Source organism: Neophocaena asiaeorientalis, unplaced genomic scaffold (genome assembly GCF_003031525.2).
Source record: "Neophocaena asiaeorientalis asiaeorientalis breed wild unplaced genomic scaffold, Neophocaena_asiaeorientalis_V1.1 scaffold254, whole genome shotgun sequence".
Lineage (NCBI taxonomy): Eukaryota > Metazoa > Chordata > Mammalia > Artiodactyla > Phocoenidae > Neophocaena > Neophocaena asiaeorientalis.
In genome coordinates this window covers 2,593,854-2,614,534 of record NW_020174705.1, presented here as the reverse complement: position 1 = coordinate 2,614,534, position 20,681 = coordinate 2,593,854, and the positions used below count along the sequence as shown (strand labels likewise).

Sequence of the window (20,681 nt, the reverse complement as noted above, 5' to 3'; positions counted from 1 at the left end):
CACTCCTTCTCCTGGTGTTTCTCCTTTGCTCTCACACACTACCACACTCACAATGTTTAACATCTGACACCAGATGTGTGGGGTTTTTCCTCACATCGGGCAATTCTCTGTGACACCAGCTGGGTGTCCTACGATTCTTCAATTCTGATAGTAACCAGAGTTATTGAAGACCCCACAGGTTAAGGGTTCAGTCCCACGAGACTGCCCCCTATTTCAGATGCCAATCACAAGTAGGAGGTCTCCAGGTCACCCCAGGTTCTGCCAAGTTGGCTACAAATCAGAGGTTCCCATGACTTCCCCCTCCTTGGACTTGATAATCTTTGCTAGAACAACTCACAGAACTGGGGGAAACACTTACTTACATTTACCAGCTTTTTATGTAATAAAAAAATAGGATAAGGAATATAGATGAACAGCCAGATGAAGAGATACATCGGGCAAGGTCTGGAAGGGTCCCCAGCCCAGGAGCTTTTGTCCCCGTGGAGTTGGAGTGCGCCACCCTCCTGGCATGTAGATGTGTTCACCAACCCAGAAGCTCTCTGAACCTCATACTTTGGGGATTTTTATGGAGGCTCATCACGTAGGCATGATTAATTATTAACAATATCCAGCCCCTCTTCCCTCCCTGGAGCATGAGAGGTGGGGCTGAAAGTTCCAAGCTTCAGGTGACCAGCCCCCATCCAGGAGCTATCGAGAAGCCCACCCAGAGTCACCTCATTAGAACAAAAGACACCCCTATCACCCAGGAAATTCTGATGGATTTAGGAGCCTTGGGTCGGAAACTGGGGACAGAGACCAAATATTAGAACAAAAGATGCTCCTAGTACTCTTATCACTTAGGAAATCACAAGGGTTTTAGGAATTCTGTTCCAGGAACCAAGGGCAGAAACCAAAAGACATATTTTCTATTATTTCGCAGCCCACCCCCTTGTCTAGCCATGGAACCTTTACAGCAAAACAATATGCAACTTGAAAGATACTGGCATGTTACAGAATCCCATGCCGTCAGCAATCACTCCAGTCCATCATCATATCACATGGAAGTGTCTGCCAGGGTGAAGCCGCTTAGGGTCTCGAGTTTCCGTCTGATCTTGTCAGGTTCCAAAAGCAGGAGTGGTTTTGGCACATATGGCTTCACCCTTCCAGGCATCTGGTATAATCGAGCTAACAGAGAATATCATCTCTTGCTCTGAGCCTCTTTCAAGGTGTTAATGTAATACTGGATTTCCCTCATGACATAATTCATTTATCCATTACTTTACCCTTAGCTACTGTTCCTCCTTCTCTACATTGACACCCAAATGCTTCCACCTTTGGAAGGGATGTTAGGTTCGGCCACTGTGCTGGTCCAGATTGCAGGCAGCTATACTAGTCTAGTCGGTGCCTCCCCCTCGGTCCACAGAGGTTGAGGTCACACAGGTGCAGAACTGGTGGGCTATCTTTACCAGCATCACTATAGCTGCATTCACTGTCAATGCCAATTTTGTCAGAGGAGGTGAAGGCACATCCTGCCCCATCAGTCCCGTAGGAATTCTGACATAAGGTTTGAAGTATAGTTGCAATCTCTTATTTAGGAATCATCACTGTTTGGGGCACTTGTATTTGCAGCCCTGGTCATGGAACCAGGTAGGAAGAAAAAAAGTTGTGATGATGTGGGGAAGAAAGAAAGAGAAAAAAAATGAGTTGTTATATGAGCATCCTCCTCCCTTGGGATAAACTACATAGTCTTACCAGCATTTCTCCCCACCCTGTCTTCCCCAGATCCACCAGAAAAACAGAGACATCTACCCAGTGGGGACACTCCTTTGGCCGCACTCACACCTGTGTTACACAGGGAGGAGTATAAGCCAGCTCTTTAATTGTCCCATTTTAAACAACTAATGCTTTAACTGCTTGCTCCAATTCTCTACCAAACTAGTACTCTGGACATTATGGGCTATAAAGTGGGGTCCTTGGTCTGAAGAAATGATGATCGGCCACCCAAATTGTCACAATATCTTCTGTTCCAGTTCTTTTATATTATTCTGAGCATTTGCATCTACCACCAGCTAAGCAAAGCCCAGTCCAGAATCAGTGTCTATTCCCGGCAGGACCCATCTGTACCCCTCAGGGATACCAGCATTAGTCTCACTTGCCAGTTAGGATCCAGGCCTTCCCCCCAGGGAATCTGCCACATAACTATCTCCATTCTCTGTCTCTTGCTTGTTGACAAAACAGCTCTTATTGGCATTTCGTGCCTCAGGGGGTACAAGAGGACCATGTCCAGATTCAGCCCAACTCGGCATTGCTGTAGGGACCCCGTGTCCATTTACCTCATGGGCCCAGGTGGCAGCCACCTTAAGGGAACACATAGGAATCTCTGCTTATTAAGTTGGAAGGGGGTTCCAAGGATGGACATTGACGTGCCATGTCCTACTTTCAAGCACCCCTCAAATTTCCATAGTTATTTCCACGGGGCTGTGTCCCATATGGGCATCATTTTATTTATTTATTTTTAATTATTATAATTATTTTTTGGCCACACTGTGCTGCATGTGGGATCTTTGTTCCCCGACCAGGGATCAAACCAGTGTCCCCTGCAGTGGAAGTGCAGAGTCCTAACCATTAGACCATCAGGGAATTCCCTAGGTATCCCTTTAACAGGCCAGGTTTCCGTTGCCCTCCTGCCTGACCGTGAGTCTGTAGAAACCAAAACATAGGGAATTTCACCACTGCCAATTCTCCCATCATGGCTAGGAAAACAGCTTGCAGTTCAGCCCACCAGACTGATCTGTTTTCACATTCTTTGATCACAGTGGTGGCTTTCCAAAGAGGAGGTTGTCTGTTCACCTTGGAACTGCTGTCCACAAACCAAGCATCTTCTTTTTTTTTTTTTTTTCCAAGCATCTTCTTGTTGGTCAGTCGAGAGCTGTTAATAGGGCACTCACTGTCCAAGTGGTGGAATCCAGAGCTGCTCACACAGATCTGGATTCAGTCCTCAGAGAAGAGAGGCTCCCTCCTCGTGACGGTCTCCCCAGGCAGCACCATCTTGTGAAAACCATTTCCATCTTATGATGGAACTCTTCTGGGTTCTGCCATCCCCATTAGAGCATTTCTCTGACATCACCCTAGACGTAATGGGTATTTCAGGTTTTAAGATCATTTTATGTCCTTCAGTCATGGGGTAGCTTCAATTAATGTCTGAAAACAAGATAGTAAATAACCCTGGAAACTCTCCAGTTGAAAGTCCCAGTAGTCATCGCTGGGGGGTGCTCACAGGCTTTTGCCTTAAGCCCCAGTCTACAATCCACATAGGTCTACCGCACACAGACTCTGTCCCTGCCAGCACCCCACCTTCTATTCAACGCTGTGTAGAGTCGGGCAATCTTACTGGTTCCTGTTCAGCACGTCCAAGTAACCTTGCTTGAAGGGAGGATTTGCACACCTTCTGTTTCACAGTACTAGTTAGGGAAACATTCCCCAGTCAGATACAGTGTCAATCCCTGTAATTGCACTCAGGTAAAAGAGGCACTTCACAGAAAGTCTGATGGAGTATTCCAATTAGTAGAATTCCAGTTAGTAGAACTTTTACCTTAATTCAATCGACCCTTACATTCCTAGAAGTGGCCTCCGCTGGGACTCCATCTACAGGTTTGGAGTTTACAATACCAGGTAGGGGAAATATTCCCAGCAGGACATAATATCCATTCCCATAAAACAATAGGTAAAGGAGACACAGCTTCTTTACATAAAGGTTGTTTAAACATTCCAACTTCCATAGTCTCATGAACTCTTGCACTTCTAGTTCTGTTTTCTCAATCTAATTGCCACCAAGTCAGGGCTTCACCAACAGGTTTTGGTACCACAATGAGTGGTGAGTGGGGCTCCTGTGTCAAGGAGTCCTGGGAAGTTCCCTTCTTCACTCCCCGACTGTTTCACCCACTGTTGTGCAAAAGGCTTTGGATTGGAGAAGATTCTGGGAAGATGGTGGAGTAGGAAGTACCAGAAATCTGTCTCCCCACCTGGACAACAACTGCACTGGCAGAATCTGTCTGATGGAACTATTCGGGAAGCCTGAAGGCTTACAACTTCCAGGGGAAGGCTTGGACAGTAAATGGCCATCAATTTCAGCTCTTAGTTCAGTAGTAGCTGCCCATCCCCCACCTGGAGAACTTGCAGGAAGGAAGGTGAGCAAAAAAGGACCCTGTCCTCCGAAGATGGGGGATCTGGGCTCTGACGGCTGAGACTGATCAATGCTTCTGATCAGGGAGCTGTAGACCGAGGGGCGGCAGCCATTCTTGTGGCAGCTTCCCTGCTGCTGCAGCCCCCGCCCATCTGGCTGAAGTAAATGCCAGGGGATTTAAAGGCCCCGGACCCCTTTATAACCCCTTTCTTTTTTTTTTTAATTAATTTTTATTGGAGTATAGTTGCTTTACAATGTTGTGTTAGTTTCTACTGTACAACAGAGTGAATCTATACGTATACATATATCCCCTCTTTTTTGGATTTCCTTCCCATTTAGGTCACCACAGAGCATTGAGTATTAATCCCCATCTTTTAACGATTTTCCCCTTTCAGGAGTCAGACATTAAAGACTAGAATATTAAAACAAAACAAAACAAAAAACCTGCATCTATGGGGAAAATTAGCAAGTGACCGCGTGTGCCCAAGGAAAGGCTCAGAAAAGACCTAAGAACACATTAAGTTCACACCTCAGTCACAGAGACAGCCTACAACATTCCAAAAAAAAAAAAAGCCCCCAAACAACAACAAAAAACAGCAAACCCTGGGGAGGGGGAGAATCTGACTTCCAGAGTTACCACATTATTAGATTTAAATGTCCCAGTGTTCAACAAAAAATCACAAGGCACACAAAGAAACAGGAAATATGGCCAGTTCAAAGGAAAAAAAAAATCAACAGAAACTGTCCTTGAAAAGACTTAATGGCAGGCAACTACTACAGGATTCCACTCATTTGAGGTACTTAGAGTACTGAAACTCACAGAGACAGAAAGTACAGTGGTGACTGCCAGGGGCCAAGGGTGGGGAGAAGGGGTAGTTTGTGTTTAATAGGGACAGAGTTTCAGTTTTACAAGCTGAAAGAAGTTATGGGGATGACGGTGGTGATTTCTGCCCAGCATTGTGACTGCATGTAATGCCGCCAACCTGTACACTTAAAAATGGTTAAGATAGGGCTTCCCTGGTGGCGCAGTGGTTGAGAGTCCGCCTGCCGATGCAGGGGACACGGGTTTGTGCCCTGGACCGGGAAGATGCCGCGGAGCGGCTGGGCCCATGAGCCATGGCCGCTGAGCCTGCGCGTCGGGAGCCTGTGCTCCGCAATGGGAGAGGCCACAACAGTGAAAGGCCTGCGTACCGCAAAAAAAGAAAAAAAGGTTAAGATAGTAAATTTTATATATGTGTATTTTACCACAATAAGAAAAAAAAGTTAATGTGGAAAACAAACAAAAGAAGGCAGACAAAAAAATAGATCATGCTATATGATTCCAGTTATATTTAGCAAATGCAAACCAAACTAGAGGGATAGAAAGCAGATCAGTGGTTGCTTGGGTGGGGTTAGGGGGAGGCAGAAGGGAGGAATTGAAACCGAGCAGAACACTGTGGTACCCCCGCCTCCCCCCAAGTACAAAGGCCCTTCCAATGTCCCCTGCCTCTTGTTTGTAGAAAAGCTGAAGTCTCCCAAGCCTCCCTGAGTCACAAAAGAGCAGGCTCAAGCAGTTAATGATCAGGACAATAGAGTCATAGAATCTTTCAGTGTCTGATGCACATTCTTGAGTTGCTTTACAGATACTGTAACTGTCCCCCAGAGGGAAAAAGCATGATGACCAGACTGCAGCCATGACATAAGCTGCTCCATTTTGAGCAGTACTGACTCTTTGGCTAGCACAATTCCAAGTAATGGCCTCAAGAGAATGTGGTTAACACTATTGCTCATAATAATCTGTATCTTTGTGGGCGTCAAAATAATTGTAGCTCGCTAGGCCCGTATATGTAAGTGGGCAACTAAAATTGTCAGCAAAGAGATGTTATAGAAGCATGTCAATATCTTCCACTCTAAGACTACGACACCCTATGTCAGCAGGAAGAAGTTACAGAAGATGGACCTTCGCCCCTAATCCCTTAGAAATGGAGTGATGTCTGACAATGGGGATCTGTAAGCAGCTTTTTGCAGGAAAGAGCTTTTTGCAGGAAAGAGCTCTTTGCAGGAAAGAGCTCTCTGCAGGAGGTCCCTTTTGTCTTGTCACTTTAGCAAAGCCATATTGTAACTAACCTCGGGCCCAAGCACACCTTTCTAATCTTTTGATCACACAATACTTAGCCTAACCTGATTCTTTCCTTAGATCAAAAAAATAGAAATGAAGAATAAGGAATTAACAGATGACTAGATCTTTTTCCTAGCTTCCCCTTCAGTAATCTCGTGAAGAAACTGTGTGAACAAGGTGGCATCTAAAGAAAGATCACAAGGAGTCGACAAGGCTGCACCCAACGGGAGATGGTGATGATTCTGACCCCCTATCTCAGTGATTAACTGAGGGGACTTCCCCAGTGGCACAGTGGTCAAGACTCCACTCTTCCAATGAACTCAGATCCTACTAGCCAGCGAGGTGCGGTCAAAGAAAAAGAAACTGACAGTCAGTGATTAACTGAAATTACCTCCCCTTTAAAAACTTTCATGGCCAAGCAGAATCTCCAGAGCTGGTTCTGGGACTTGAGTCCGACTTCTCCCCAGGTTGCTAGTCCCCTAATTTTTTTTTTTTTTGGCCATGCTACGCATCATGCGGGATGTGGGATCCCGGATCCCAACCAGTGATTGAACCCGTGCTCCCTGCAATGGAAGCGTGGAGTCTTAACCACTGGACCACCAAGGAAGTCCTTCTTTCCTCGCGTTTTCCTCTTTGTTTCATTCCTATCAATATTCGTTTTATTCACCTTATTTCTTAATAACCCTTTAAAAATGTTCACCCTGCCAAGACCTGTCTCTTGTCTCTTGATTCTCTCCTCTGCCTTTCCCCATTTTCTTTTTTTTTTTTAAATAACTAAATTTATTTATTTATTTTTGGCTGCGTTGGGTCTTTGTTGCTGGGCTTTCTCTAGTTGCAGCGAGGGAGGGCTACTCTTCATGGTGGTGGATTCTCTTGTGGAACACAGGCTCTAGGTGTGTGCGGGCTCAGTAGTTGTGGCTCGCAGGCTCTAGAGCACAGGCTCAGTAGTTGTGGCGCGCGGATTTAGTTGCTCCGCGGCATGTGGGATCTTCCTGGACCAGGGCTCACACCCATGTCCCCTGAATTGGCAGGTGGATTCTTAACCACTGTGCCACCAAGGAAGTCCCCCCATTTTCTTGTTAATTAACCTAATTTTTTTTCTTTAGTAAGACCCATGAGGGGGGAGCTGGGACCGCAGATTTATAAGGCTTCCTGAACTGTCCTTCAGTTTTGCAGCAGTCAGGTTATGTGGGGTACCCATGCAAAAGGGCCACCCCCCAACCAGAGGGTGGTCGGGGTAAGGGGCATATTTTGTGGGCGAATATTCAAGTCATTTTAAAGCCAGCCCCAGGTGGCTAGCATACAGAGTTGTCAGCCACTTCATCTGCAGTGCTCCACTTGGCATTTATGGGGCGAGATGGATAGTTCTCCTTCTCAGGGTAATCAGACCTTACTGTGGCTTTTATTCAGTCTACCAGGCTGGCTGTTCCCTCGGGAATAACCTCCTGTGGGTCTGGATCACTTATAACCATCTGTGATTCTTTCATACTGAGCTGTGGGTCCTGAACAACCCAGACATGCCCTTCCACTCTGCAGACTCAAAACCAAAGAACAGCCCCTAAGCTAGTTACTCTCACAATCCATTTCAAGAAAGTGATGATACTGATCCACGAAATGAAAAAAACCCTCCACACTGTCCCCCTGTTTTCAGCAGTTTCTTGGTTTTGCCCTTCCCCCACCTTGACTACCTTCCTGGTGACCTGAGGTCTCAGAGGTACTTATGGTTGTCCCTGCACGACTTTTCCCTCAGTGGGTGGCATTAGGCTAGTGGCCAAAGCTCAGACTCACCAAAATCTGATCAGTATCAAGGTTCCACCCAGCACTCTCTTTTAATTTCATTTTAGCTATTACCAATAACAATAAACAATTGAATCGTTTGCCGTTTTCTTATTAGTTTTCATTTCCTTCTGCCTCAATTGAACCAACTCCCTGGGAGTTGGGTCCATCCCTAAATTCCATTGCCAGCTTTTACCTTTAGTACCTGAATACAGCACAGCTGCTTCTCCAGGCCATGGATGACCACGTGGCCACCAGGAATCAAAATCTCCGCATCCCCTGCCCTTTTATCCTTTCTCTTCCCAAGCCACATGCTTCCATGAGTTCTAGGAAATCCCACTTCACTGACACCAACTTAATGAAAACCTCACTTCTCCTGGCATCCCTATTTACAAGGATTTCAGGAGCTTTGTACCAGGAACTGAGGGCAGAGACCAATATATATTTTTTCTATTATCTCACACCATGTTTGTCATCGGATTGGCAAAAATTAAAAAGTCTGATGATGCCAAGCATTAGCTAGCTACGGGCTAGATGAAACTCACACTCTGCCGATAGGAGTGTGCGTCCTGGTTGCTCCGTGATGGGATCAAACCCTCCACACAAAATTTGGTTCAGAGGTGAAGACTGATGAGGTCACACATAGCCAGAGAGTAGGATAAGATTGATGACTCACATAATGAGGCTTCCTGGGAGGAGCAGGGCAGGTTCCCAAGCAGGTCAGAAATGGCTTGAGAGAGTGAGGAGGGGCTTTCACTGTGGTTAGGGGGTGAGGCTGGATTGAGGGCCCCTCCACACTGGCCAGGGCTTTCCTGAATTCAATTTCCTGCCTGTGCAAGGGAGCAAGCATCAGGGCCTTCTTATCAGCTTGCCCAGATGTGGGACACAAGAGGGAAGAGGGAAGCCTGAGGCTGTCAGGCTATCAGCAAACATCAGAAATGGAGTTGGACTTCTGATTACAGAGTGTAAATTCATATCTACCCTTTGGAAACCGGTTGGGCGATATTTAATAAAACTGAAGAGTATAACCTCTGTGGTAGGTAAAAGATGGCTGCAAATTCTTCTCTACACCTCCTGTGGGGAGGTGGAATCCACTCCTTTCCCCTGGAACCTGGGCTGACTCAGTGCCTTACCTGACCAGTAGCATGCTGTAGAAGTGATGGTTCTGGGAACTTCTGAGTCTTAAGAAGCCTGGCAGCTTCTGCCCAGGCTTCTTGGAACCTCGTTCTTGGGGAAGTCGGCTGCCACGTGAGGAGTCTGGGATAGCCTCGCTGGGAGGAAATCCAGGCAGATGCGTGCAGAGGCTGCGTGAAGAAAGAAACGCTATCTCGTCCCAGCTGACCCAGCCAGCCAGCCCAGGCGCCAGACTTGGGAGCGGAGAAACCATCTGACGACTCTAGCCCCGGCCACCATCTTACCTGCAACTGCATGAGATCCCGGCAGAGCCCAGCCAACCCTCAAAACTGTGAGAGAGAAAACCAAATTGCTGGGCTTCCCTGGTGGCACAGTGGTTAAGAATCCGCCTGTCAATGCAGGGGACACGGCTTCAAGCCCTGGTCCGGGAAGATCCCACATGAAGCCTGTGCGACACAACTACTGAGCCTGTGTGCCTAGAGCCTGTGCTTTGCAACAAGAGAAGCCACCACGATGAGAAGTCCACGCACTGCACCGCAATGAAGAGGAGCCCCCACTAGCCACAACTAGAGAAAGCCCGCATGCAGCAATGAAGACCCAACGCAGCCAAAAATAAATTTTAAAAAAGTTCTAAAGAATAATTTAAAAAAAAAACTTGCTGTTCCAAACCTCTAAATGGTGGGATAGTTATTACCCAGCAAGAGATCACTGGAACACCTCCCCCCACTGATTTTACTTCTAGAATGATGACAGCATAAAATTTCCATCCAAGTGTCCATGGAGATCTACGTACAAGGATGTGCATTAGAACGTTGTTTATAATGTTGAAGAAGTGCCAGAAGACTAAGTGTTCATTGATAGGAGAGTGGAGAAACAAATCGGGGCATAAACATTGGATGAAATACCTTACAGCTGTTAAGAACAAACTAAATCTAAATACATTATCCTGGATAAGTCTGAGAAACATTTTGGAAAACAGCTGCTTGTATTCTTCCCCCCAAAGTCAATATCCCGAAAGACACATAAGAAGGCAAGGGGAGTGGGACTTCCCTGGTGGTCCAGTGAGTAAGACTCCATGCTCCCAATGCAGGGGGCCTGGGCTCAATCCCTGGTCAGAGAACTAGATCCCGCATGCATGCCACAACAGAAGATCCTGTGGGCCACAACTAAGACCCGGCACAGCCAAAATAAATAAATAAATATTAAAAAAAAAAAAAAAAAAGAAGGCAAGGGGAGTATTTCAGATGAAAGGGGTCTAAAGAGAAATGTTCAGTCAATCACATGTGATAATGGTACATGATTATGTAGAGGGATATCTGCGTTCTCAGAGATGCAAGGTGAAGTGGCCAATGCTTTAGTAAAATGTGTGCGAGTGTGTGTCGTGTAAGAGAGCGAGAAAGCAAATGTGGCAAAATGTCCACCATTGGGAGCTTAAGTGGAGGGTATTCATTGTGTTATTTCAGCAACTTTCCTTTAGATTTGAAACTTCTCAACCCTATTGATTCCACTGATATGTATGACATGGATGAATCGCAGCAGCATTACGCTGGGTCAAAGCAGCCAGGAGCAGGGACTTCCCTAGCGGTCCTGTGGTTAGGACTTGGTGCTTTCACTGCCACGACTCCATTCAGAGAGCAATCTGGAAGAGGCAAAGTAAAGCAGATCAGTGGTTTCCAGGGGATAAGACCTGCGGAAGGAGCACGGGGAGCTCCGGGTGATGGACCATGGAGCTGGGAGAGCAGTGTGGGAGAGATGCCCGTCAGGGTCTCAAGGAGGAGCCAACACTGCCCACACCTTGATTTCAGGCTTCTGGCCCCCAGAACTATGAAACAATACATTTCTGTTTTTTGAGCCATAAATTTGTTATGGCAGCCCTAGGAAATGAATACCTACCAATAAAGTCAATTTTTTTTTTAAGTTGGGAAAAAACTTGGAAATATCAGGCTAAATGAAAAAAAGCAAGTTACAGAACAATGTATTCAGTGCAAAACATTTTATAGGAAAGTTTTAAATGCCCCAAACAATACTACTTATTGTTCATGGACTCTGTATCTGTCGTAAAAGCCCAGAGGCGCCTTGGTCTGGAAGTGCGCCATTCCCTGGGTTGCCTCACTGGAGGGGGTGGGGCATTCTGCTGGCTTCCGCCACCCAGCAAAGGCTGCCCAAGTCCTTGTGAAGTCTGTGGAGGTTTCCCCAGGGAGGAGACACCAGGACTCACCAGGTGGTTAGGAAGGGGGGGGAGAGCATTCAGGGCTGAGCCAGAGCTTGGAGGCTCCAGGAAGCTGGCTTGCTTGGGGGGTGGCTGGAGACCAGAGGGCTGGGTTATTATCATCCCTGCTCTTATCTGGACATGTCCCAGCATCCCTAGGGCTTCTCTGGGGCCACTCTGTCGCTCTTATCCATCTTCACCTGTGATCAGCAGGGAGGCTGGGGAGAGGGGAGCTGGGGGACAGGGGAGGGGCTGGAGGCCAGGACTCAGGTCCAGCAGGGAGGCTGGAGGCCAGATTCAAATGTCCAAAGAATGACTGGGGCTGGGAACCAGGCAAGCTGGGATGAGAGGTCGGCCATGCAGCCACAGACAAATCACTTTGCCTCCCTGAGCTGGTAACCTGTCTGTGAATGGCAATGACTTAATAGGGTTGCTGTGAGGATGAAATGCATTGTAATACGTATGGTGTCATTTCTTAGGGCCCTGCTGAGGATCACAAGCAGAGCCTAAGCGCTGGTACTTCACCCTCATTGAATTCTCAGAACTCCATAAGCTAGGAACTGTGATCGCCTCTGTTTTACAGATGGGGAAACTGAGGGCTGCAGAGGCCAGTCAGCTGAATGACACAGGTACACACAGCTGACATGTGGCCAAACTGGAATTTGGACTGAAGCCATGTGATGCCAGCATCCGAGAGCCAAGCTCTTTTGCTGTTTGTTTTATTGGTGCCTTTCTGCTTTATAGGTCTACACCTCCTCCAACTTCCTGGGTGGACTGTGAACCTCCTTTGGGAGTAGGGCCTTGAGCACTTCATCTCCAGGTGAGCCCACCCCCTGCCTGGCAGGAGGGGGGCTCAGGGAGTGGAGTGTGAGTGCATTACACCTGGGGCCCCGGGTGGTCCTGGTATTTGGAGGGAGTTAGGTGGCAGCACCGAGGCAAGGCTGGGGTGTCTCCAGCCCTCTGAAGTCTGCCAGGCTGTCCCACAGGTGCTGTGGGAGAATGTAGTAGCCTTGCCAGGCAAGGCAGCCCACAGACCCCTTTGCAATGTAACTGGTACCCCTGCTCTGTGCTGGCAGGAAACCTTGTCCCAGCCCTGGACATAGTAGTCCCAGCCCCTGAACCACCCCTCCAAGGAATCCTTGCATCCATTTCCCCACAAATCAGGAGTCCCAGCTCCCATCTTCCTCCTGTTTTTCTAAAACTCAGCCAGATAGGACTCCAGTCCTCCAAGACTCAGAAGCCCTGATCCCCCCCAGCCAGAGGGGCAGGGAACCCAGCTGATACTGGCTGGCAAAAGCTGATTATGGACATTTCTGCCCATCTCCACATTCAAGGATGTCACATCAGTAGCTTGAAATCAGCTTTGGAGGGAGTACTTACAGCACAGAAATTGGCAAAACCAACAACTCAGGGCATTCTTTTTCCCCAGGGACTCTGTTGTTAAAGTGTTACCAGCATACCATTGCTCCCAGCCCTCCATCTGTCCCTACTCACCAGGCCAGGAACCCCTTTTACAGGGACCCAGGGAGCCCTGGAAGTCTGAGGAGACTCCTGACAAGCCACCAGGCCACGGCAGGGGCATCCCCCGCATGCCCAGGCTGCACTGGGCTGGACCCCAGAACCCAGGCCTGGATCCTCCCAGTCTCCACACCCAGACCTCTGCCTCTGACTCTGTGCAGCCTGGGAACTGAGCGCCTCAAGTTGGGAGGCGCACAGGCTAAGGTGTGGTTACGGGCAAGTCACTTTAGCTGTCACCTACAGCACAGGAATCAGCATAAGAGCACACACCCCGAAGTCACACTTGTGCTGCTCACATTCAAGTTCTGTCCATGTGACCCCAAGCAAGTTAGATTTTCCCTGGCCCTCAGTTTCCTCATCTGTAAAATGGGGATAATAGTAGTTCCTGCTTCATTAGGATGTCATGAAAGTAAAGAAGTTATCCCCATATAAGAGGATATTATTACTTAGCATATTACTTAGCATTAATACATGTTAGATTTGTTATTGTTAATAATTTCCTATCCCACAAGGGAAGTTGTGAAGGAAAAGGAGCTAACATATATACTCGGGGGTCTGCACACAGCAGGTGCTCAGTTAATGGGCCCTGTCGTTTTCCGATGGCGGCAAGATGGGTCACTGGCTCTGACCTGGGTGGAGGCGACTTTCTTTGGGCCCCACCTGGCCATTCCGGCCACCAGGGGGCGCCCCAGCCTTGCCCGTGGCACCGCCCCCTCACCTGCGCGGGCAGTTCACCTGGCGCCGTCTCCGGAAGAGGGGACCGGGGCCGCGGGTACCTCGGAGGGATCCCGGCGTCGTCGGGTGAGAGCCTAAGGGACGCCGAGGACGGGGGCCCTTCGAGCTTTGGGCGCACCGGGCCGGGGAGAGTGGGCGAGTGGGTCATGGGGCGGGGCAGGAGCGGCCGGGCCGGACTCCCGGGGCCGAGAAACAGGGGACGCGGGCAGGAAGGAAGGCAGGAAGGCGGTGGCTGGGCTAACGACGCCTAGGGTTGGGGGTCGAGGCGTGGGGACCCTGACGCCTGGGCTGACGTGCTAATAACTGGTAGCTCGGTGCCGGGAGGGGTGAGGAGGAGGGATACCCCTGAGTCCCAGAGCGGTGTTGGGCCTGCAGAGGCCACGTCAGGGAGACCCCCAGCCTGGCCGGGGGGCATTTGGGCTGGGACTGCCGCTGATGCCTGGGTCCTGAGAGTAGGCCTAGGGTCGGACACATGGCGAGGGGAGGAGGGGAAGGGACAGATGTGTGTGCGCGCGTTGGGGGTGGGGAACCTCAGGAGTGCTGGAGAGGGGTAATATGCCAGGAAAGCCCCGTGTGTCCCCTCCCTCCTGAGCCCTGGAGCCCCTGAACTGCGGGCCCTGGCGGCCCTAGGGGAGTGCCACCAGGCTCCCATCCCCAAAGCCGGGCGGGAAGTAAACAGAAACCTGGAGTGGACGGTCGGGCGGCAGGTCGGGCGGCAGTGCCGGCACAACCTGTTACCTCGCCGGCCCGCCCACCCGCTCAGGGCCTGGAAACTGGGGGACTGGGGCCAGCAATCCGGAAGGGGTGGGCTGAGGGTCTGGGCACCTAAGTTCAGGATGGGGACCTGAGAAAATAGGAAAACAAGGGCCAGGAGGGCTGGGGGGCAGGGAACTTGGGCCTGGGCTTCTGGAAAGGGAGGGTGCTGGATTTCTGGGGGCTAAGGGCTCAGGACACGTAAGTTCCCAAGGAGAAGAGGCTGGACTAATCGCAGAGTCCTGAGTCCCAAGAACCTGGGTTCTGGGAAGAGTTTCCCAGCTGGTAAGAGGCTGGGAGCCAGAACAGCTGGGTCATGGGAAGAGGGGGGTGGGGACTGTCACTGGGGTGGCGTGTGGTCCTGGAGCACTGGGAGAAGGTTTCCTGGGAGCAGAAAACATCTGCTAGAGGCAGAAGCCTGGACAGCTCTTTTCCTGCTTCTCCCTGCCTCAGTTTACCCTGGGGACATTAAAGGAGCTGGACAGCCAAGACACAGATCATTAACCCTTCATGGCCCAGGGAGGCCCTGGCTGCAGGACCGAGAGGGCCAGTAGGCAGGTGAAGAATTGCAGGAGAGCCACGTCTTGGCCAGTGTGTGTGTGTGTGGGGGGCGCGGGGCAGGGCAGTGAACCCCTTTGGGCTGCGGTGTAGAGTGTCTTGCAGCTACCTCTCCCCACAGACCTACCTGTCCCCACAGACACTGCAGGCACCATGAGCTCCCCAGAAGGGCCCAGCTTCCCATCCGGGCTGCTCTCCGGGGGCACCTCCCCCAGCAGCAATGAGGGCTTCTTCCCCTTCATGCTGGAGCGGCGGGACTCATTCCTGGGAGGGGGCCCAAGGCCTGAGGAGCCCGAGGACCTGGCCCTGCAGCTGCAGCAGAAGGAGAAAGACCTGTTGTTGGCCGCAGAGCTTGGCAAGATGCTTCTGGAGCGCAATGAGGAGCTGCAGCGGCGGCTGGAGATGCTGAGCGCCCAGCACTCTGAGCATGAGGAAGTGAGCTGACAGCAGAGGGCAGGGCTGGGGGGATGGAGGACAGGGGAGGGACCAGGCAGCGGGGGCAGGGAGAGGAAAGCCAGGCAGGGGGATGCCTCTGGAACAGCAGTTCAGGTCTGGGACCAGCCTCCCTGGCAGTGTTGCCCACTGGTTAAGAACATGAGCTCTGAGGGCAAGACAGGACCTGGGTTCAGATCCCTGCCTGGCTGTGTGACCTTGGGCAAGCTGCTGGACCTCTCTGAATCTTGGGTCTGTCTCCTCGGCAGTATTGCCAACAGATCCTGGGCTCTCTCCCTGCCTGGCTCTGGGCTAAGCACTTTCCATGCATCATCTCGGTCAATTCTCACCTGGCTCTGGGAGATATGAAGTTCCCTCTGCCCAGGCTGTGGTCAGCCACACTCTCACCCTGGGGGTCACATCTAGTCCCCTAAACACCCTAGACACCACTGACTCCTGTATCCATGTCGTCAGCCCCACACCCTCCCCACCTGGCCACCTAATGGGCATTTCAACATAAGTGGCACTGGATTCCATGACCTCATCCCCTGCTGTCCCCACCCCAGCTTCCCACCGTAGGACCAGAGCCTGCACATCTCTGTGACCTCTCCCTCCCACACTGGCAGGCCCTGTTGATTCTTCTTCAAAACTAGATTGTGAGTCTACCCACTTCTCACCGTCTCTCCAAGCTGGCCGCAGCCCCATCATCTGCCCCAGACACTGCAGCTGCCTCCTCACTGGTCCTCAGCTTCCACTCTTGCCCCCTGAGCCCCTTCTCCATGGGGAAGCCAGAGGGATCCTCAAAAATTGCAAATCAGATCATTTCAGTCCTTGCCCAGAATCTCTCAGTGGCTCCCCCTCACATTTAGAATGAAACCAAAACTCCTCCCCATGTGACCTCCTTGACGTCAGTCATCTCAGCCACTCAGTCCCTCCTCAGAGGGGGCCTTTTTTCAGTTCCCTGAGCAACCCACGCTTATTGCCTCAGGGCCTTTGCACTTGCTGTCCCTTGCTGTAGCCCTCTTCCTTCTTGCCCTGCAGGAGTCAACAGACATCACTTCCTCCTGAAGGATCCCCCACCCCACCCCGCTCCTCTTCATCACTTACCAGGGTTTCTTTAGAGCTCTTAATGTCCCCCCTCTGAAACTACCTGGTTCAATGAAGGGTCCGTTTGCCTCTGGACTCTAAGCTGCTTCAGGCACGGAACTTGGTGGTCTCACTTACTGCTGACAAAGACTCCAAAACAGGGTGAGCTCAGGAAATATTGGACGGATGGATGGATGGATGGATGGATGGATGGATGGATGGGACTTGGAGATATTAGGGAACTTGCCTTACCACAAAGCAGCAGCAGAGCAGGACAACGGCCAGGACAATCGGACCCCGAACCTGTGGGCTCCATCCTAGAGCTGTGTTGCCCCCACAGTATTTGGTTAAGGGCTTGGCTGCCTGGGTTAGAATCCCGGCTCCACTAACTCACTGTGTGTCCTTGGGCAAGGCTTTTAACCTCTCTGAGGCCCAGTTTTCTCATTTGTAAAATGAGGGTGTTAAGGAGTCTAAGTCTCGTGGAGTAAATAAAATAATGTAATATAGGTAAAGTGCTAGCACAGGCCCTGGCAGGAATGCCTGCTAATCATTGTAGCAGCTGTGGCTAGCTTCACCTTCCTGCGTGGAGAGTCTATGACGGGGAGGCAGGAGAGGCTGGCCCCCTGACTTGCCTGCCTCCACAAGCTGGGCATCTGGGTGTGCCAGGAGCATCCCCCTGCTGGTTAGACAGGTTTGGGGGAGGGCAGGCAGAGGCCTGGGGCCAGGGTGTGGCTGACCAGGGTTAATTAGAGGGAGCTGGCCAGGAGGAGCTGGGGGAGAGGGAGGCCGAACCTCCAGAGCCCCTGGAACCCAGGTGTGTGAGGCCATGGGCCGAGGCTTCAATTCTGCCAGACTCAGGCGCCAGAAATGGCGCCTACGCCCTCAGGTCCAGAAGCCCTGGTGGCAGCCAGAGGTGAGTGGGCATCAGGGAGCCCCGCCCAACTCTGGCCCAGGGTCAGCCCCTCCTGGAAGCTTCTTTCTATTGTTCCCCCTCCTCCTCTACTGTCTGAGGCTGTGTCTTGCCCTCTGCCCACTTCCTCCCCGGCTCTCTCACGTTTCTGGTTTTCAGGCTTGTCTCAGACCCCCCTTGGACTTTCTTTGGGTCTCTGTCTCCCTGCGTCCCCTCCAGTCTCACCTCTCCCTGTCTCTACCCTCTGTCCTGGCCCCCACAGCGGCTGCAGCAGGAGAACCATGAGCTCCGCCGAGGCCTGGCAGCCCGGGGAGCCGAGTGGGAGGCCAGGACTGTGGAGCTGGAGGGGGACATGGAGGCCCTTCGGGTCCAGCTGGGGGAGCAGCGTTCTGAGCAGCAGGACAGCGGACGGGAGCGGGCACGCGCCCTCAGTGAACTCAGTGAACAGAACCTCCGGCTCAGCCAGCAGCTGGCCCAGGTGGGACGGCCCTGACCCCGGGTCCCTGGGAAGGAGTGGCAGATACCTGGGTCCTGGTGGGAGTGGGTGCACTGGGCTTGGTGTTGCGGCTTGGGCCAGCTGAGGGCTCCACTGCCTCCCCCCACCCTCAGGCCTCCCAGACTGAGCAGGAGCTTCAGAGAGAACTGGATGGCCTTCGGGGTCAGTGCCAGGCCCAGGCCTTGGCTGGGGCAGAGTTGAGGACACGGCTGGAGTGTCTGCAGGGGGAGGTGAGTGCCAGCTGGGTCTGTTGAGCCTGGAAGGCTGGCTGGGAGCTGTCTGTGCCTGGCCTAGCCCTTCCACTCCAGCTCTGAGGCCTTTCCCCAGAATCAGATGCTCCAGAGTCGCCGACAGGACCTGGAGGCCCAGATTCGAGGTCTGTGTGAGGAGGTGGAAAAGGGCCAGGGCAGGCTACAGGCAACCCATGAGGAGCTGCTGCTGCTACGGCGAGAGAGGCAGGAGCACAGTCTGGAGGTGACTACTAGGGTTGGGGTGGGCAGACGCATCCAGCCAGGGCCTTGGCCACTGCCTCAGGGCTTCCTGGGAGAAGACACCAGAGCTGGGTCACTGGGAGCCCTAACAGCTGGGCCAGAAGAGCACAGGCATTAGCACAAGGGCAAGTGGGAGGCATAAGCTACTGAGCAGGGGCAGTACTCTTAGAATGCATCAGAGACTGGCATCTGGGAGGCCAGGGATGGGGCTGAGGCCAGAACTCAGGGCAGAGATGATAGGGACCTGGACCAGGTCTGGGCTGTGAAAATGGAGGAAAGGAAATGAAAAGAGGCAGTACGGCTTGATGTTTGAGATCTCAGGAGTTTGCACTTTGTGGTCAAATTACCTGGGTTCTTATTTCAGTGTCCCTTCCTACTATTGTGGAACACCAACCTCAGTTTCCCCATCTGTGAGATGGGATGGTAATGGTACATGGCTGTGGTAAGGGTGTGAGACACTCAGCACATTGCCCGGCTTAGAAGAAAGGATCAGTCAATGCTGGATGGTAGCATTAGTGAGAGAGTTAGAAGGTAGACTGGTATGGTCGGGGGAGGGGGTGGGGCTTTTCGAGGTGACCTGGTGGGGTGGGACTGGAGGGAGGGTGATGGGAGACTTTGAAGCCGGGGCGCCCATCGGCGTCCTGCTTTATAGGGGAGGAAATTGGTGTCTGCCGAGGGGAACTGCGCGGCCCAAGGCAGCCCAGCGATCCGGGAGTGGGAGCCAACTTCAGCGCTGGGCTGCGCTGACGCGCGGGGCTGCCTGACTCTCTGCGGCGTGCCGGCGCCCCCTGTGGGCCGGCCGCGGGAGGCCAGTGGCGGGAGCACCTGGCTGACCGCCCTTGTTTCACTCTGTGGTGGGTTGGTCGCAGCTGGAACTCGCGCGCTCCGAGGCGGGGGAGGCACTGAGCGCGCTGCGGAGGCTGCAGCGGCAGGTCTCGGAGCTGGAGGAGGAGTCGCGCCTCCAGGACGCCAACATCTCAGGAGCCTCGCTTCAGTCAGAGCTTGCCCATAGCCTCGACAGCAAGGACCAAGACCAGAACGTGGACAGAGGCGGAGATGCTCTGGTGAGCTCTCGGCCCACCAGCCCCTACACGCACCATCCAGGAGGGCTGCAGACTCTGTCCCTCCTTTTTTTCCCACGAGGTGTGACACTGCACTGACCAGTTTCTTTGGTGAATAGGCCACTCTGCCCCCAGAGACCCAAGAGGCATCCAGCCACCAGCCTTCACCCCAGGAGGAGAGGTTGGAGCCTCCCAGGAAGCGAGCATCCCTGAGCCCAGCGGAGATACTGGAAGAGAAGGAGGCGGAAGTGGTCCGGTTGCAGGATGAGGTGGGGGGAGCATAGTACTGGACGCAAAGCCCCTCTCAATGTCAGTTTCTCTTTCCCATCTACATCTCCGAACCTTTGCCCACGAATTCCCCTCTACCTGGATAGCCCTTCAACCCAACAAACTTGCAATCATGTTTGAAGAGTCAGCCTGTATGTCACCTCCTCCAGGAAGACTTCCTGGACTACACTGCCCCTTTAGTCCCACCTCCCAATGCTTCTCCATGCATCCTTCCTGCAGGCTTATACCACCCATCTAGCCCCGACCAGCCCCACCCCTCTAGGCGCTCAGAAGATTCATCTCCAGCACAGGACCACAACTGTCTGGGTTGTTTGTGGAGCAGGCGGGGATGGGGGGTGGGGGAGGGAGCGGGAGGGCGGCAAGCTGGAGTCCAGGCTGCCTGAAGAGCAAGAGCTGGGACACTCAGGGGCCTACCTGCCTTTCTGCACCTTACCCTGTCCGCAGATAGCGCTGCAGCGGGAAGAGCTACAGTCCCTGCGGGAGGAGCTGCAAAGGCAGAAGGAACTGCGGGCGCAGAAGGATCCCGAGGAGATCTTAAGCGGTGCCCTCTCGGATCGGGACGAGGCTGTGAACAAGTGAGCATCTGCCACCATCCACCACCGCCCCAGGGGGGGCTACAGGCCCCCAGGACACTCTGGCCTTTCTGGGTCTCGGATTCCCTCCCGCGAGTGCTAAAATTGTCCCCACTCCGATGCAAGAGCCCTCTAACCTCCCTGGTTTCGGTATTAGCGGCCTCACTCCCGCCTGGGTCCAGGAGCCCCCAACCACCACTGTTCGCTGAGGCCCCAGCGCCCTCGTACCTGCTCTCTGCCCCTCTCTCTTGCAGGTCCCTGGAACTGGCCCTGGAGCTCAGCCGCGTTTCTCTGGAGCGGGACTCCCTCTCCCGGGAGCTGCTTCGCACCATCCGCCAGAAGGTGGCGCTGACGCAAGAGCTGGAGGCCTGGCAGGTGAGGGGCGGTGCCGGCGGGGGCGGT

At 52.4% G+C, this 20,681-nt stretch overlaps 1 protein-coding gene across 3 annotated transcripts in view; it reads left to right on the top strand.

Annotated features, from left to right (window-relative positions):
• Window positions 1-13,646: 13,646 nt before the first annotated feature.
• Window positions 13,647-20,681, top strand: part of BICDL2 (BICD family like cargo adaptor 2) — a 7,661-nt gene continuing 626 nt past the window's right edge. The window contains exons 1-10 of one of the 3 annotated variants that reach the window (XM_024759632.1): window positions 13,647-13,698; window positions 14,839-14,978; window positions 15,083-15,378; window positions 17,634-17,849; window positions 17,981-18,097; window positions 18,195-18,341; window positions 19,228-19,422; window positions 19,539-19,688; window positions 20,152-20,282; window positions 20,534-20,654. In XM_024759632.1, coding sequence (XP_024615400.1) covers window positions 15,097-15,378; window positions 17,634-17,849; window positions 17,981-18,097; window positions 18,195-18,341; window positions 19,228-19,422; window positions 19,539-19,688; window positions 20,152-20,282; window positions 20,534-20,654 — 1,359 coding nt within the window. In that variant the 5' untranslated portion in view covers window positions 13,647-13,698; window positions 14,839-14,978; window positions 15,083-15,096. Of the gene's footprint in view, window positions 13,699-14,838; window positions 15,379-17,633; window positions 17,850-17,980; window positions 18,098-18,194; window positions 18,342-19,227; window positions 19,423-19,538; window positions 19,689-20,151; window positions 20,283-20,533; window positions 20,655-20,681 lie in introns of all 3 variants that reach the window. The other 2 variants (XM_024759631.1, XM_024759630.1) reach the window with 2 other exon arrangements.